General features: G+C 43.5%; 1 protein-coding gene across 8 annotated transcripts in view; it reads left to right on the plus strand.

Moving 5' to 3' along the window:
• fer1l6 (fer-1 like family member 6) overlaps positions 1–15,319 on the plus strand; it is an 80,998-nt gene that overhangs the window by 46,283 nt on the left and 19,396 nt on the right. For all 8 annotated transcript variants that reach the window (XR_014602766.1, XM_084085010.1, XM_084085011.1 and 5 more), the window contains 6 exons: positions 2,221–2,324; positions 3,282–3,413; positions 5,988–6,122; positions 7,949–8,076; positions 10,534–10,704; positions 14,410–14,564. Coding sequence is in view for 7 of the 8 variants with exons in the window: in XM_084085010.1 (XP_083941136.1) it covers positions 2,221–2,324; positions 3,282–3,413; positions 5,988–6,122; positions 7,949–8,076; positions 10,534–10,704; positions 14,410–14,564 (825 nt within the window). In the remaining variant the exon portion in view is untranslated. The remainder of the gene's footprint in view (positions 1–2,220; positions 2,325–3,281; positions 3,414–5,987; positions 6,123–7,948; positions 8,077–10,533; positions 10,705–14,409; positions 14,565–15,319) is intronic.

A 15,319-nucleotide genomic window follows, 5' to 3' on the forward strand; every position in this document is an offset into this window, starting at 1 on the left:
TGGCACACGCAAAGTCATTTCGGGGGGCTGTAATTGTTTAGTAGAGCAGAAAAACCTTGGTGGTTTTGTTTTCGTCTAAAATGTGCAAAAGCCACAGTACGTCACCTTATTAAACTAATGGCCTAAGTCATTTTTTCAAGGTTTTCAGGAAAAATAAAAAACTGATCCAGAACAAAACTATATGATATTTCTTAATCATTTCACCCAAAATGTTTATAACAAATTATGACTATTTAAATAGAAATAACACTGTCTGTCAGTTATGTAACATAAGAGATTTAAATAGGTTTAAATAGGATTAAATCTGACTTAGGCCAAAATAAAAAGCAAAACAAATTACAAAATGGCCTAAATCAGTAAATAATTTGGCTTAAGTCACAAAACCGTGTGACTTAGGCCAAACAAAAGGCCTATTTTGTCCTAAGTCACACTAGGGAGTTAGGCCATTATACTAAAATGGGCGTGAACAGCATGATCCTTTTCAATTAGGAGATGGGCCATTTTACCAGAGGTGGCCAGTGTCATGAGGAGCTGACTTAGGCAAAAATATCATTTTCCTCAAAAAATGACTTAGGCCATTAGTTTAATAAGGTGACGAGTAGCAATCCGGTAATATCAGGCTACATTTCACTTAATTGTCAGAGCTTAACTCTGCATGTAAATATGACATGAATGCATTAATGTGTAAGTGAAATCGAAAATATGTCCTGTTCTGCCAGCACTACGAGGGAGTTGGCCAAAATGTGCCTAATAGTTAGCTAATTTAATGACTTACGCACTGTTTGCAGACGAACGTGGAAATGTCAGTGTTCCATTACTTAGAGATGGGAGTCGTGTTATTATCTCTGCCAGACCGAAAGGCATTGCGAGAGAGTATGTTTTACCCCCTGTCCGTCTGTCCGTCCGTCCGTCCGTCCTGTCCGTCCGTTAGCAGCTAATCTCCGGCACCGTTCGCCCAGTTGCTGCGAAACTGTGCACACCCACTCCCTGGATGCCAATTCAGAACCTCTGCCCCACGTTTTTCACATGTTTTTCAGGGCCTGTTATAGCGCCACCAGGAGGACGATTTGTGCAAAACCCATTTTTTCCCAGTACTCCTACAGCTTTTAACCAAACGTCATGCAAATCGGTACACAGTATCTCTATAGTCATGTGATCAACCCGGATCTGTCCGATTTCCGATATTCCATCCTCATTGGCTAAGGTTGGCTTCCAAAGTTTGCAGGATTGGTCCGTTTTGAACAAACTGCCTCAAATAATGAACGCAGCTTGCCATTTCCATAAAATTACACACGCACTTTCCCACTAGGCCGAGGAAGAAATGCCACTTAAACATTTTCAAATGAGCCTCATGGTGGCGCTATAACAGGCCAATTTGCATTTTTAACTATAACTGCATGGATATGTGTGAAACTTTGCAAGCATTCTCCCTAGAGGTAAAGGAAAAACCTTTGCCATGCATTTTTCACATCTGCCTTTTAGAGCGCCACCAGGAGGCTGACTTTTGGAAAACTATTTTTTTGCTATTACTCGTTCACATTATGTCCAAAAATCACACAAATCGGCACACAGTATCTCTATAGTCATGTGATCAAGATGGAAGTGTCCGATATTTCATATTCCATTGTAATTGGCCAACGTTGTTCTCCAAAGTTTGCTGGATAGGTCCGTTTGAACAAAATGCCTCAAATCATGAACGCAACGTGCGATTTCTGTGAAATTTTGCACACACATTCCCACTAGGCCAAGGAAGAAATGCCACCCTTTTCACATTGGCCTGTTATAGCGCCATCAGCAGGTCTAATTTAGCTAAACACATTTTTGGAACAAAATGCCTCAAATCATGAATGCAGTGTCCGATTGCCATGCAAGGCCTAAGAAGAAATGGCACACTTTTCACATTGCCTTATTATAGCGCCACCAGGAGGCCACAATAGCCTACCTGACCTGGCGGAGACCTGTGCTCCGAGGAGCACTTTTTCTAGTTGTTCCCTTAATTTCCGTTTCATGTACATCCCAAAGAAACAATTATTAACCACGTTATCGTGTTATAATGACTTTATTTTTATAACACCATAATATGGTGTCTTCATCACTGGTTTTGGAGAGGGGATCAGTTCCGCACATTTCTTCTTTGTTGGTGTGAAAAGTGGAGCTCCGGTCTGAGATTGGCTAAGAACGTTATGACGTAGGCATCTGTTTCATCACTTCCTGTTGCAGTCAGCAGCGCGTCAGACGGAGAGAAGAAGAAGAAGAAGCAGAAAGGAAAAGGAAGTCAGGAGCCGAGCCCGGTGGTCCCCCCCTCTAAACTAGCTACACTACAGGTTCTGTTTATATAATGTACTATATATAACTAACTATATATACACTATAACTATACAATAATGTACAAATATAATAATGTAATGTTTATATAAATATATAAACTACAGGTTCTGTTTATATAATTATGTACTATACATAACTAACTATATATACTATAACTATACAATAATGTACATTATATAATAATGTAATGTTTATATAAATATATAAACTACAGGTTCTGTTTATATAATGTACTATATTTACTATCATGTATTATATAATAATATATATAAATGGTGCATTTATATATAAATAAAAAAAAATATATATATAAACTAGATCGCGGATACAAGCGACCGAAATGAGTTTTCTCAGACGGGTAGCCGGCCTCTCTCTTAGAGATAGGCTGAGAAGTTCAGTGATCCGTGAGAGACTCGGAGTAAAACCGCTGCTCCTTGACTTGGAAAGGAGCCAGCTTAGTGTGGATGCTACAAATCAGGCATTACGAAGCCATCAAAGCCGCCAAAATAACAATTTAATCGACTAAATCAACTGTAGATTTAGTGGACTAAAACTAGGCTAAAACTAAGACATTTCAGATGACTGAAATATGACTAAAATGAAAAGGAATTGTATTCAAAAGACTATGACCAAAACTAAATAAAAACATTCTGTTAACATGAACACTGGTTTAAGTGATTGATTCATATTCATCTATTAGTTTGTATATTGGCTGATCAGCTGTACCTGGGTGGGTGAATATTGATCTATTAGTTTGTGTATATTGATCTAATAGTTTGTGTATATTGATCTAATAGTTTGTGTATATTGATCTAATAGTTTGTGTATATTGATCTAATAGTTTGTGTATATTGATCTAATAGTTTGTGTATATTGATCTATTGGTTTGTGTATATTGATCTAATAGTTTGTGTATATTGATCTATTGGTTTGTGTATTGACTGTTTGATCAGCTGTATGACAAGGAACTGGAGGCAGAGTTCGGTCCATTTGACGACTGGGTCAGAACCTACGAGCTGTTCAGAGGGAAAGCCACCGACGAGGACGGAGGTCCGGCGGACGAGAGGTTTGTTGGCAAGTTCAAGGTGAGACACGCGCGCGCACACACACACACACACACACACACACACACACACACACACACACACACACACACACACACACACACACACACACACACACACACACACACACACACACACACACACACACACACACACACACACACACACACAGTGATGTAAAGTAACTAAGTGCATTTACTCAAGTACTGTACTTATCTCTTTAACTGCCAGAGTAATAGTGTAATAGAGTGACACTACTGCCAGTGAAACGAGCGAATTTGCTGACCTTAGAAAAATCATGGAATATTATCCGTGATTGCCGTCTTCACGGAGATTGCCTCATTACACGCACGGGGGTCATGGGAGTCTCTGAAAAAATAATTATCCGCTCGCGGTAATCCATTGCACGGCTGTGGCCAGTTGAATGTGGCTTGTTTTTGCCATAAAGCAACAGGAACGGAGATGAAGCCATTTTCCCACAGGAAATAAACAGGAAGTAAACAAGCTTTTATGTTTTTTAAATGAAGTCAATTCCGGGTCTGTCGTCATCTGGCAGTGAAAGCATCATTCATAGGTTAGCGAACAGCGCCATCTGGTGGAAAACCACTGTAAACACAATTCTGGTCAAACTGGTCCGTGGCAGTATCCGCAGGCAAAGAATTAAGTACAATTTTGAGTTATAATTATTTATTTATGTTACTTTAGTGGAGTATTTCCCACTATTTACTTCTACTCCACTAGATCTCTGATGAAAATATGATATGTTTTACTCCACTATAATTCATTGAACACTTTAGTTACTAGTTACTTTTTAGATTTAGATTTGCATACATCAACCACTTAAAGGGGTAGTTCACCCACATTTGATGGCCAGCGGACCGGTAGGCAGCGGTTCCGGTAGGAGACACAAAGAGTCTCCTTTGTGTCTCCTACCGGAACCGCTGCCTACCGGTCCGCTGGCCATCAAATTATTGTCTTAGGAATGCGACAAAAACTAAAAAATATCCACAAATTCAAGTCTCCAAAGGGTAACTAATCCATAGAAAATAAGTACTTTTGGGGGTGAACTATCCCTTTACGGCACACATGGGCAACATACGGCCCGGGGGGGGGGGGGGGACCCCGGCCCTTTGACCATCTCAATCCGGCCCGCCAAGTCCTCAAAGAAAAACTAAATTACCCCCCCCCCAATCTATATTCTGAAAGGCTGCCATGTTAATGGTTTTGAGACAAATGTATTTAACTCGACTCCATTTAATAGTAATTCATATTTTCCATTTGAGTACTATACCTGCATTCCTCCTTAAGTATGTACTCAAATGTCTTATGTTTATAATGTAACAGTGAAACAGTCAACCTCCATATTTACATATTTATAACATAATGCAATGTGTTTGATCAGTGACCTATGGAGTGGTGCATATCAGATAAGATCCTGTATAAATGTATAGGTTCATTTAAAAGTTGATACAGCATTGACGTGGATTAATTTGTTTTATGTAAGTCATCTTTTTACTGTAATGCCAGAGTACACCAGAGTGATACAGTAAAGTACAGCTGTAAAACAAAAAATGATAATACTAATAATAATAATAATCTTGAAAGCAAGGACCTTCTTATTGTAAAGTAGTCTGGCATGTCTACCAATTTCATGCAGTTTTAACATAATTGAGCATCAATTCAATTGTACAATTTGCGGCCCTTCACTCACTTTATCGAAGTCAGTATGGCCCTCTGGAAATAAATACTGCCCACCCCTGACTTAAGGTCTATAGATATTTCGGCTATTTGAAAATAGCACATCTACGAGCTCACAACGCGTCGCGATGCTACCCGTTGTGAGCTTGTAGATCTGCTATAAAAAAAAAAAGATATTTACATTAAAAAAAAAACTTGAAAATTGGACATTCTGACATTCTGATTCTGAGTACTTTTGCATTTGGTACTTTAACTCATTCACTGCCAGAGTAAGTAAATAAATAAATCAGCCACTGCCAGCGTGTTTGAGCATTTGTACTAACTTTTAAGGAGACAGAATATTTTGCTCCAGGACGATCGACACACAGAGTGTCACAAAAGACGGAAGAGTGTCTCTGTTTCCATCGGAGAAAAAAAAGCGAGTCACCGCGACCCTCTGTTCTTTAGTGATTGCCTGTTGAATATAACTAGTTTTCGCCAAGAAAGCAGAGAAAAAATGTATTTTTCTAAATCCTCAAACATTAGATGGGAGGGGGCTGGGTTTGTTGTGATCACGTTATTTCCGGGTCTAGTGTTCTCCAGAAGTCATAGGATCACTCATAGGTTGGCGAACAGCGCCCTCTCAACACTCAAAACACCAAAACACCAAAACACGTCAAACGCGTCATTGGTGGTGAATGAGTTAAGTATGTTTTGATGCCAAATTTTGTACTTGCGCGTGCGTGCGTGTGTGTGTGGGTCTATGCGTGTGTGTGTGTGTGTGTGTGTGTGTGTGTGTGTGTGTGTGTGTGTGTGTGCGTGTGCGTGCGTGTGCGTGTGTGCCTGCGTTTGTGTGTGTGCGTGTGCGTGTGCGTGTGCGTGTGTGTGCGTGCGTGCCTGCGTTTGTGTGTGTGTCAGGGGCGGTTCTGTCTCTATAAGCTGAATGAGGATGACGATGATGCTGAGCAGGATGAAGGCCAACAGTTGAAAGTCAACAGAGGGATTCCTCTCAATGTGGCGACCAGGGTGTTGGTCAGAGTCTACATAGTGTCTGTAGGTCTGCCTGTCTGTCTGTCTGTCTGTCTGTCTGTCTGTCTGTCTGTGAGTCTGTCTGTCTGTGAGTCTGTCTGCCTGTCTGTCTGTCTGTCTGTCTGTCTGTCTGTCTCTCTGTCTGTGAGTCTGTCTGTCTGTCTGTCTGTCTGTGAGTCTGTCTGTCTGTCTGTCTGTGAGTCTGTCTGTGAGTCTGTCTGTCTGTGAGTCTGTCTGTCTGTCTGTCTGTCTGTCTGTCTGTCTGTCTGTCTGTCTGTCTGTCTGTCTGTCTGTCTGTCTGTCTGTGAGTCTGTCTGTGAGTCTGTCTGTCTGTGAGTCTGTCTGTGAGTCTGTCTGCCTGTCTGTCTGTCTGTCTGTCTCTCTGTCTGTGAGTCTGTCTGTCTGTCTGTCTGTCTGTCTGTGAGTCTGTCTGTCTGTCTGTCTGTCTGTCTGTCTGTCTGTCTGTCTGTCTGTCTGTCTGTCTGTCTGTCTGTCTGTGAGTCTGTCTGTCTGTCTGTCTGTCTGTCTGTCTGTCTGTGAGTCTTTCTGTCTGTCTGTCTGTCTGTCTGTCTGTCTGTCTGTGAGTCTGTCTGTCTGTCTGTCTGTCTGTCTGTCTGTCTGTCTGTCTGTCTGTCTGTGAGTCTGTCTGTCTGTCTGTCTGTCTGTCTGTCTGTCTGTCTGTCTGTCTGTCTGTCTGTCTGTCTGTCTGTCGGTGCGTTCACACGGGCAGATTAAAAGATACAAAGATACAAAAATACACAGCATATTTGTCGCTTTGTATCTGTGTTGCTCAACCCGGTCGCTGACGTCATCAAACGTGCGACATCAGAGCTGCAGTTGTGGCTTTGTATCTGGAAGTTGAACCCTGCTCAACTTGAATTTGTATCTTTGTGTCTGGAAGTTGAACCCAGCTCAACTTGAATTTGTAGCTTTGTGTCTTTGTCGCTATAGAGCTACAGCTACAAACGTGGGATGTATCTTTGTATCTTCATGTGGCTGGTTTCCATTGAAAATGAATGGTAGCATGTACTGTATCTTTTAATCTGCCCGTGTGAACGCACTGTGTCTCTCTGACTGAAACCATCATTATTACATAATTGTCTAATCGCAATCATTTTTCCATAATAGTCATTATCGTTGCTGTGTTGCAGATCTACAAGTATACTATGCGTCACATTATTAAAATAGCAGATCTAAGGTTACTACGCATCACATTATTAAAATAGCAGATCTACAAGGTTACTACGCATCACATTATTAAAATAGCAGATCTACAAGGTTACTACGCATCACATTATTAAAATAGCAGATCTAAAAGGTTACTACGCATCACATTATTAAAATAGCAGATCTACAAGTATACTACGCGTCACTTTGTGACTTAGTATACCTGTAGATCTGCTATTTTAATAAAGTATTTTTTATTATATACGTGTCAGTAATTTCTTTGTAAACTTAAGTTATTTGTCATATCTGCCCTGTGCAGCTTTTACATCTATTATAATAAAATAAAATGTAATGCATAATTATGTTCAATGTTCAACGCCAAAAACACAATGAAATCCTTAAACGCAATTATTTGTGTGACAATTAATTCCTAACTTAAATGTTGTAACGGTGACAGCTCCTATATATGTGGTGTTATATTGATGTATATTGTGGTATAATGTATGTGCATGTGTGTTTTTTATGTATTTATATTTATTTATGTATGTATTTATACATTGATATGTGTGTACGTGTGTGGTATTCATACACACATTTATTCATGAGTTTGAACATGAATATTTTTGTATTAATGTATGTATTTATACATTAATATGTGTGGTATTTATTCATGTATTTATAAGGCGTCCAACCTGCACCCTGCAGACCCCGATGGGAAGGCGGACCCCTACGTGTGTCTGCGTCTGGGGAAGACCGAGATCAAAGATCGAGACAATTACATCCCTAAACAACTCAACCCTGTGTTTGGAAGGTATCTGCCTGTCTGTCTCTCTGTCTGTCTTGATTGTGGGAGGTGGCGCCAGTGTGTGTGGCCTGCCGTCTGTTCCTCTCAGCTGTGTTTGTGTCTGTGCTGTTCCTGACACTCCGCCAGGCCAAAAGGCATGGCGAGCGTATGTTTTTCCCATTCTGGTTTATGATCGCCAAGCACTGTTAAATATCCGACTTAACACCGCTCCTTTGGTGAGGTTTAAGCTGGGAGAACCGCATTTCCTCCCGCCGCTGCTTTCAGACATACCGCCGCATCTGCTTCATGCCGACACTTTTCTCCCCCGGAAAAGACGCTACAGACGCCGCGGTAAGCGCAGCGGCCTCCTGGTCAAGCTGAAAGTCTACCTGGCGTTGTCCCCTGGATCGAGGCGCTCTCACCGCGGCTCTTCGGTGCAGAGGTCGGCTTTGTACGGCCGCGCTGCTACCTGGCGATCACTGGATCCTGCTGACAGCTGGCTGATACCTGTCACGGGCACAGATGTGGAGTTTGTGCTCCCCCGCCCCTACCTACCTCGCCTCCGCTGGTGCGGAATAAACCTCGCCAGCCTTCGTCCACTGGAGCGGGCGCTCCCGCCTCCCACAGCGACATTAAATGCCCCGGCTCCTACGAAGTGTACCTTGGTAAATACTAGATCGCTAAGGTATAAGACGGCTTTCCTGAAGGATTTCTTCACCAAAAATGGATTAGATTTTCTTTACACATTCGGTGCCAGAATTTTATAATAACAGATTACGTTCGGTGCCAGAAATCTCACCGTTGAGCTGCGTGGTGCTGTTTCAGTTGTAGACTCCACGACGTGCATTCCATGTGAAACAAAGCATGCGTGCATTTTGCACGATGGTCCTGGCTAACGCCTGGAACAATAACATCTTTCATGCGGGTCACAATGGCGCAGCGATCGCGCATACAAAATGAGTCGTTTTCCCCAACGTAAAACGTTTCGGAGTTATAGGGGTTTTAGAGAAGGAGATAGAACGGAAGCGGATGGGAGCCATGTTTTATGGCACGGTGATCTATAAGGCCCTTCCTTCTCAGAATCACTGTGGGTGATTCCAGAGCTGCTCCAGCCTCTCCCGTGTGGAAAAAAACGGGAAAAAAACAAAAGCGACTGAAAACACGGTTCAGACCGTGTTCGGCACCGAAGCGTCACTCTGTACAAAGACGGTTCAGACCGTGTTTGGCACCCAATGTGTTAACAACACTCTGAACCATGGCTAAATGACATTACTCTGCTGCCAGGCGAGAATGTAGGAGAGCAGAGCGCAAGTGGAAGAAGGATAGGTTACGGGTGTCATTTGAAATTCTAAAAGAAGCCTGGAAAGTATATCAGAGGACTGGGAATTCCGAAAGGATGATTTTTTTTCCTGATATAATTTCAAATAACTGCCATAAACCCTGTGTTCTGTTCAAGACAATTAACTCCATTCTGGTAGCTCCACAATCCACCAGCATGGATGCTTCACCAGAAGTGTGTGAACAATTTCTGCATTTCTTCATTGATAAGATTGTCTCTATTAGAGCTCAGATTGTAATGCCCTCTTTTGATACCTCCATAACTGTCACCTGCTCTGCTGCCTTCCATGAGTTCGAACCTGTGTCACCTTCCCACCTTGAAAAAAATGTAGATCTGCTATTTTCAAAATATACGAGCGCTTTTGCGAGGGCATTTTCGGGACTCGGGACTCCCGACCATCTTTTCATGGAATGTGAGGTCTACAAACTTACAGTGGCTTGTCCTATGCTATGGAGTTATGTCATAGAGAGTTATGTAGGCTACGACCTGGCTGGGTTAAGGATATAAACCCGACGCTCCAATCTCTTATTAACGTGGCGGCACGGGATCACTGCAGCCCGCCCGAGTCTGCAGCCTGCCCTAGTGCATGCGTGTGTGTGTGTGTGACTTGACAGGCAGCGAGGCGAGCTGGCGAAACTCTTTCTTATTGGCTTTCCATGATTTCTTTGGTCGTATTCTGGCTCTTCATGTCGTAAAATCGGGGCGTTTCGAGAATATTTAAGGGCGTGTTATTTAAATGACGCTCGTTTTCAGAGTATTCAGACGTGAGATTTATTAAGACTCCGACCTGATGTACGCTAGGATTGGCTGTATAGGATTGCTTGATAAATGTGACTTCGACGTTGGTGTACGGCTGCATTAAAAAAAAAAAAAAAGGCGTTTTTTACGCTTCGTTGATAAATGAGGGCCAGTCTGTGTCTCATCATTTTCCAGGAATAGAAAGCCTGCAGTTTCTATTAGCTTGGATTCCCCATCGATGATGTAACTGGTAGGCAGGTGTCTGAACTGTCCACAGCCCTCCTAAGTTGAAAATGGGCAAAGTGCTCCTTTAATTTAACAGGATCAAATTAACTGTTCAGTAATTCCTCTCCTCTCCTCTCCTCTCCTCTCCTCTCCTCTCCTCTCCTCTCCTCTCCTCTCCTCAGGTCCTTTGAGATCCAGGCCTCCTTCCCCAGGGAGTCAGTGCTGTCAGTGTTGGTGTATGACTATGATGTAATAGGAGGAGACGACCTGATAGGAGAGACTCGTATCGACCTGGAGAACAGGTTCTACAGCCGACACCGAGCCTCCTGCGGCCTTCCCTCTGAGTACCATGTGTACGTGTGTGTGTGTGTGTGTGTGTGTGTGTGTGTGTGTGTGTGTGTGTGTGTGTGTGTGTGTGTGTGTGTGTGTGTGTGTGTGTGTGTGTGTGTGTGTGTGTGTGTGTGTGTGTGTCCATTTTTGAATGGACACATATTGCTACGAGGCTCTCCAATTTGTTAAATATGCTGAACAATGATGACCAGTATGTGAGAGAGCTTGCACGTTCATCTCTGTTCTTGGACCTTAAACTACGTAAGGTCCCCCTGGCATGTGGCTCGGATCCTATAGCTTCCTAGGCTTCAGGAGGAAACTTAGTGGAAAGCTAGACAGTCGTTCCCCCGGCTTCGGTGTGTGGTCAGACTGGCCGGACTTAAACGATCTGTGCTGTTGGGCTGATGTTACCTTGAAGTGGGTAGGGTCTAACTCTGAGGCGATGGCTGTCTCGGAGGACTTTATATCTGACTTAGTCTATGAAATTAATTCAAGGACCCCAACGGAAACAAGTCCGCAAGGACTTTTTTGGTCGGGCCTTTTAGACAAAAGTATTATAAATGTAACTCTGTTGTTTTACATTCTTTTGCCTAATAAACATTTCAATCAATCAATCAATCAATCAAAACTCCAGTATCTCTGTCAGAGCATCTATGACTGTATGTGGAACAGAACACCAACTCCCACTGACTAATGCCCGAGGTCGCCTCTTATGGGCACAACAGCGAAGGCAGCGGCAGCACTGGACTGAGCTAAGACTGCAAGGGAAGACTGCATGTCTCCCTGCTGCGGACCATTCTGTCTCACTCTGTGTTCAAAAATGTTGCTTTAGACGAAAGCATTGTTGGCTTTACTCTGAAAGTGAGGTTGCAGGTTTTACCATCTAAACTCAACCTCTCCACAGGGGGCACGGTGGCGCAGTTGGTAGCGCTGTCGCCTCACAGCAAGAAGGTCCTGGGTTCGATTCCCGCCGGGGACGCTGTGGGCGCTGGGGTGCTGGGGGCGTGTCTTCTCCTCCACGTCATCAGCGCCCATACCCTTGGTGGGGTTGGTGAAAGGGCCTACTCTGTGTGGAGTTTGCATGTTCTCCCCGTGTCTCCCAAGGTAGTTAATACCCTCACAAAAACATGCAGTAATCCTGGTCACTATACCGCCTCCCCCATGACAGCCGGGCGCCTGATGGAGGGAAAGGGAACTGGTTGGAATAACGTGTTCCTTCCACGCGCTACGTCCTACCAGGGAAACTCCCCCCTGTCAGGTGACAAGAAGGTCAGTTGGCTTTCATGCACTGAAGGAAGCATGAGCTCGGCTCTGGCCTCCCCAGGCTGTGGGGGACTGGTGTAGCGCTGGTGTAGGGCTGGTGTAGCGCCCAGGATCACTTAGGAAATTGGCACCAGGTGAAAAAAAATGGGTTACAAAAATCGCGGGATAAAAATTATAGAAAAAAAATAAAAATAAACTTAATCTCTCCATCTGGTTTCCAAGCAACCATGCTCCTCGTATACATCATGGTCATGAACAAATAGCTGAAACCATGTCCCACATCTTAAATGGGTGCCATGTATACAGGGGACTCTACATAAGTAGGCATGACAGAATAGTGGATCTGATATCAAAAGATGTCACTACTATTTTCAGGTCCTCCATCATGCTGTATAAGCATTCTACTGTGAAGCCAAGCATGTTTTGATTGATGTACTTTATTTATGTACTTTATATGTTTAGCCTGTGTAATGATGATTCTGTGTTCTCTAACATTTCAGCTAACACCCCTGATGTCATTGTTGTTAATGAAAACCATAGGGAGGTGTTCATTCTCGAGGTCGGCTGTACTTTTGATAAGAGCTTAGAGGAAGCCTTCCTTAGCCTGGTAAACCCTCCCTCCAGAAATCTCATTTCCATTTGATTTCAGAAGTGAGTCTGGCCTGATCCGCCTTTCTGCAATATTGGCTGTGGGCTGGAGTTGGGCGGGAGTAATACCGTTGACTGACAACCCCCTCAGCCAATGATCGTTTTTCCCCTTCAGCCAATTGCAGTGGATTTTTACCACCTCCGTCACTAATATGACGCAACGGGACTTTTCAGATCGCCATGCCCAAAATAGCTTGCCTTATTGTGATACATGCGTGTCACAGCCCGCCCCTCCCGGTTCTCTGAATTTATATTTTTAAATAGGCTCTGTCATGATTAATTGACCACATATATGAAGTTAAACAACTAAATTCTATCCAAACGATATCTTAATAGTAAATTCCGTGCCTCAAAAGAAAAGTTTGAGACCGTTTTAAAAACGAAGGTAAGACGTGAAGGCACTCGGACAACAACAATGGCTGCCGTTCGTCTTTTGTCGGAGGCACTCAGGCTGCACTCGGCTTCATTCGGGCTCACTCGAACTCGCCACCTGATTGGCCAACTGTCGCTGTCAATCACAGAACGATGAGCGACGACGCTGATAGGCTCGTCAGTTCGGCGTACAGAGCCAATATTGCAGAAAGGCGGATCAGACCAGACTCACTTCTGAAATCAAATGGAAATGAGATTTCTGGAGGGAGGGTTTACCAGGCTAAGCCTTCCTAACCAAAGTGCTAAAATATCATCAGTTAGAAGCAGACCATCTCTCAGCTAGGCTACAGATGTAAAAAAAAAAAATTTGGTAGCCTAGTTGGTTGTGCACAAGTTGGTTGTGAGGGGCCTTCAAATGGCCAGCCTCTCCAAAAAGAGGGCTAAACAATTAGCAAGGTACTGCTCAGTATCAGTTGGGTAAAGGCTGGCCTTCCAGGGACAAAGGCCATGGATGTCCCTGAAGAGAAGCCATAATTAGGACATTTGGGGGAGAGATCGCCATTAGCCTGGACTTCTACCCCCCTCTCTCTCTCTCTCTCTCTCTCTCTCTCTCTCTCTCTCTCTCTCTCTCTCTCTCTCTCTCTCTTTCTCTCTCTCTCTCTCTCTCTCTCTCTCTCTTGCCCATGGTGAAGGCCTTGTTTGTATTGGCAGAGGGTAGTTTGTACCACCACCATTCACTATGTATACGGCACCATCTGTCAAAAATCACAATTTCAGCGCGCCCGTGCGATAGCACCGGGCCTAACTTTTTTCCTGCAGGAAACCCTGCTTTACCCATGATTGTTGTCTGCTGTGTCTGACAAGTATGCCAACATTATTATATGTAACAATGTTCTGCCTTATATGCACTTTGTAACTGGCTGTTTTCCCATTATCTGACTGTACTGGCAGTGTTTATGTCCTTTGTACAAGGCATTCTTGTACTTCTGTTTATGTGGGCATAATATTTCTAATGTGTCCGTCCGTCCGTCCGTCCGTCCGTCCGTCCGTCCGTCCGTCTGTCTGTGTGTGTTGCAGTGATGGCACTTTACATTGTCACTTATTTGTTTATTTCGATGAGACAGAACATATTAACGGTTCTTCTAAAGGATGTTACTGTATATCCAGTAGAATCTTCTAAAGGATGTTACAGTGATCTTATAGATCTGTTCTTCTAAAGGATGTTACAGTGGTCTTATAGATCTGTTCTTCTAAAGGATGTTATAATGGTGGTATGAGAGAGGCTTATCTCTTATAAATCCGTTCTATCGGTTAAAGAATCATCACACCTGTGAAAGACCAGCTTGTGAAGCAGGAGTCAACGTGTGATAAAATCATACAGTGAAGATAAGATCTGGCAGCACTGACTGTCTGTCTGTCTGTCTGTCTGTCTGTCTGTCTTGCAGGGATGGGTACAACGCGTGGAGAGACAGGTTGAAGCCCTCAGAGCTGCTGGTGAAGCTGTGCAGAGACAGCAGGCTGGATGGACCTCACTTCAGCCAAGGGAGGATCAGTGTGGGAGACAAGGTCTTCACCGGGAAGACCGTCTTCATAGATGAAGGTCAGTGTCCTCTGGGGGGGACAAGGTCTACACTGGGGGGGGACAAGGTCTACACTCGGGGGGACAAGGTCTACACTGGGAAGACTGTCTTCATGGATGTCTTAGTTCTACTGGATCTCTTCTCCACTAGTCTTAGTTCTACTGGATCTCTTCTCCACTAGTCTTAGTTCTACTGGATCTCTTCTCCACTAGTCTTAGTTCTACTGGATCTCTTCTCCACTATAGTCTTAGTTTTACTGGATCTTTTCTCCACTAGTCCTTCCATAACGTTTTAGTCTAGTTTTTCATCAGTGAAAAAACTGTCTGACTGTATGACAATGCTGTTGGAAACATAATCTACAAGCTCACAACAGTTCGGTTGTGAGCTTGTAGATCTGCTATTTTCAAAATATACAAGCCCTTCTGCGAGAGAATTTTCGGGAGTCCTGACCATCTTTTCATGGACAGTGAGGTCTACAAACTTACAATAGCTTGTCCTATGTTATGGAGTTATGTCATAGAGAGTTATGTAGGCTACACAACCTGGCTGGGTTAAGGATATAAAGCCGATGCTCCAATATTAACGTGGCGGCACGGGATCACTGCATTCCGCCCGAGTCTGATGACTGCTTTATTTAGTGTAACTCGAACACGCACTGCTCGGTATGGGTTAAATAAATGGGTATACAAACGTATTCCATTCATGGCGATGTGATTGGTATCATAATATGTCATTCATGTAGGCTACAAGCCTACCTATGTGACAACAAAGATTG

This window comes from Gymnoscopelus microlampas (genome assembly GCF_963454915.1).
Source record: "Gymnoscopelus microlampas genome assembly, chromosome: 17".
Taxonomy (NCBI): domain Eukaryota; kingdom Metazoa; phylum Chordata; class Actinopteri; order Myctophiformes; family Myctophidae; genus Gymnoscopelus; species Gymnoscopelus microlampas.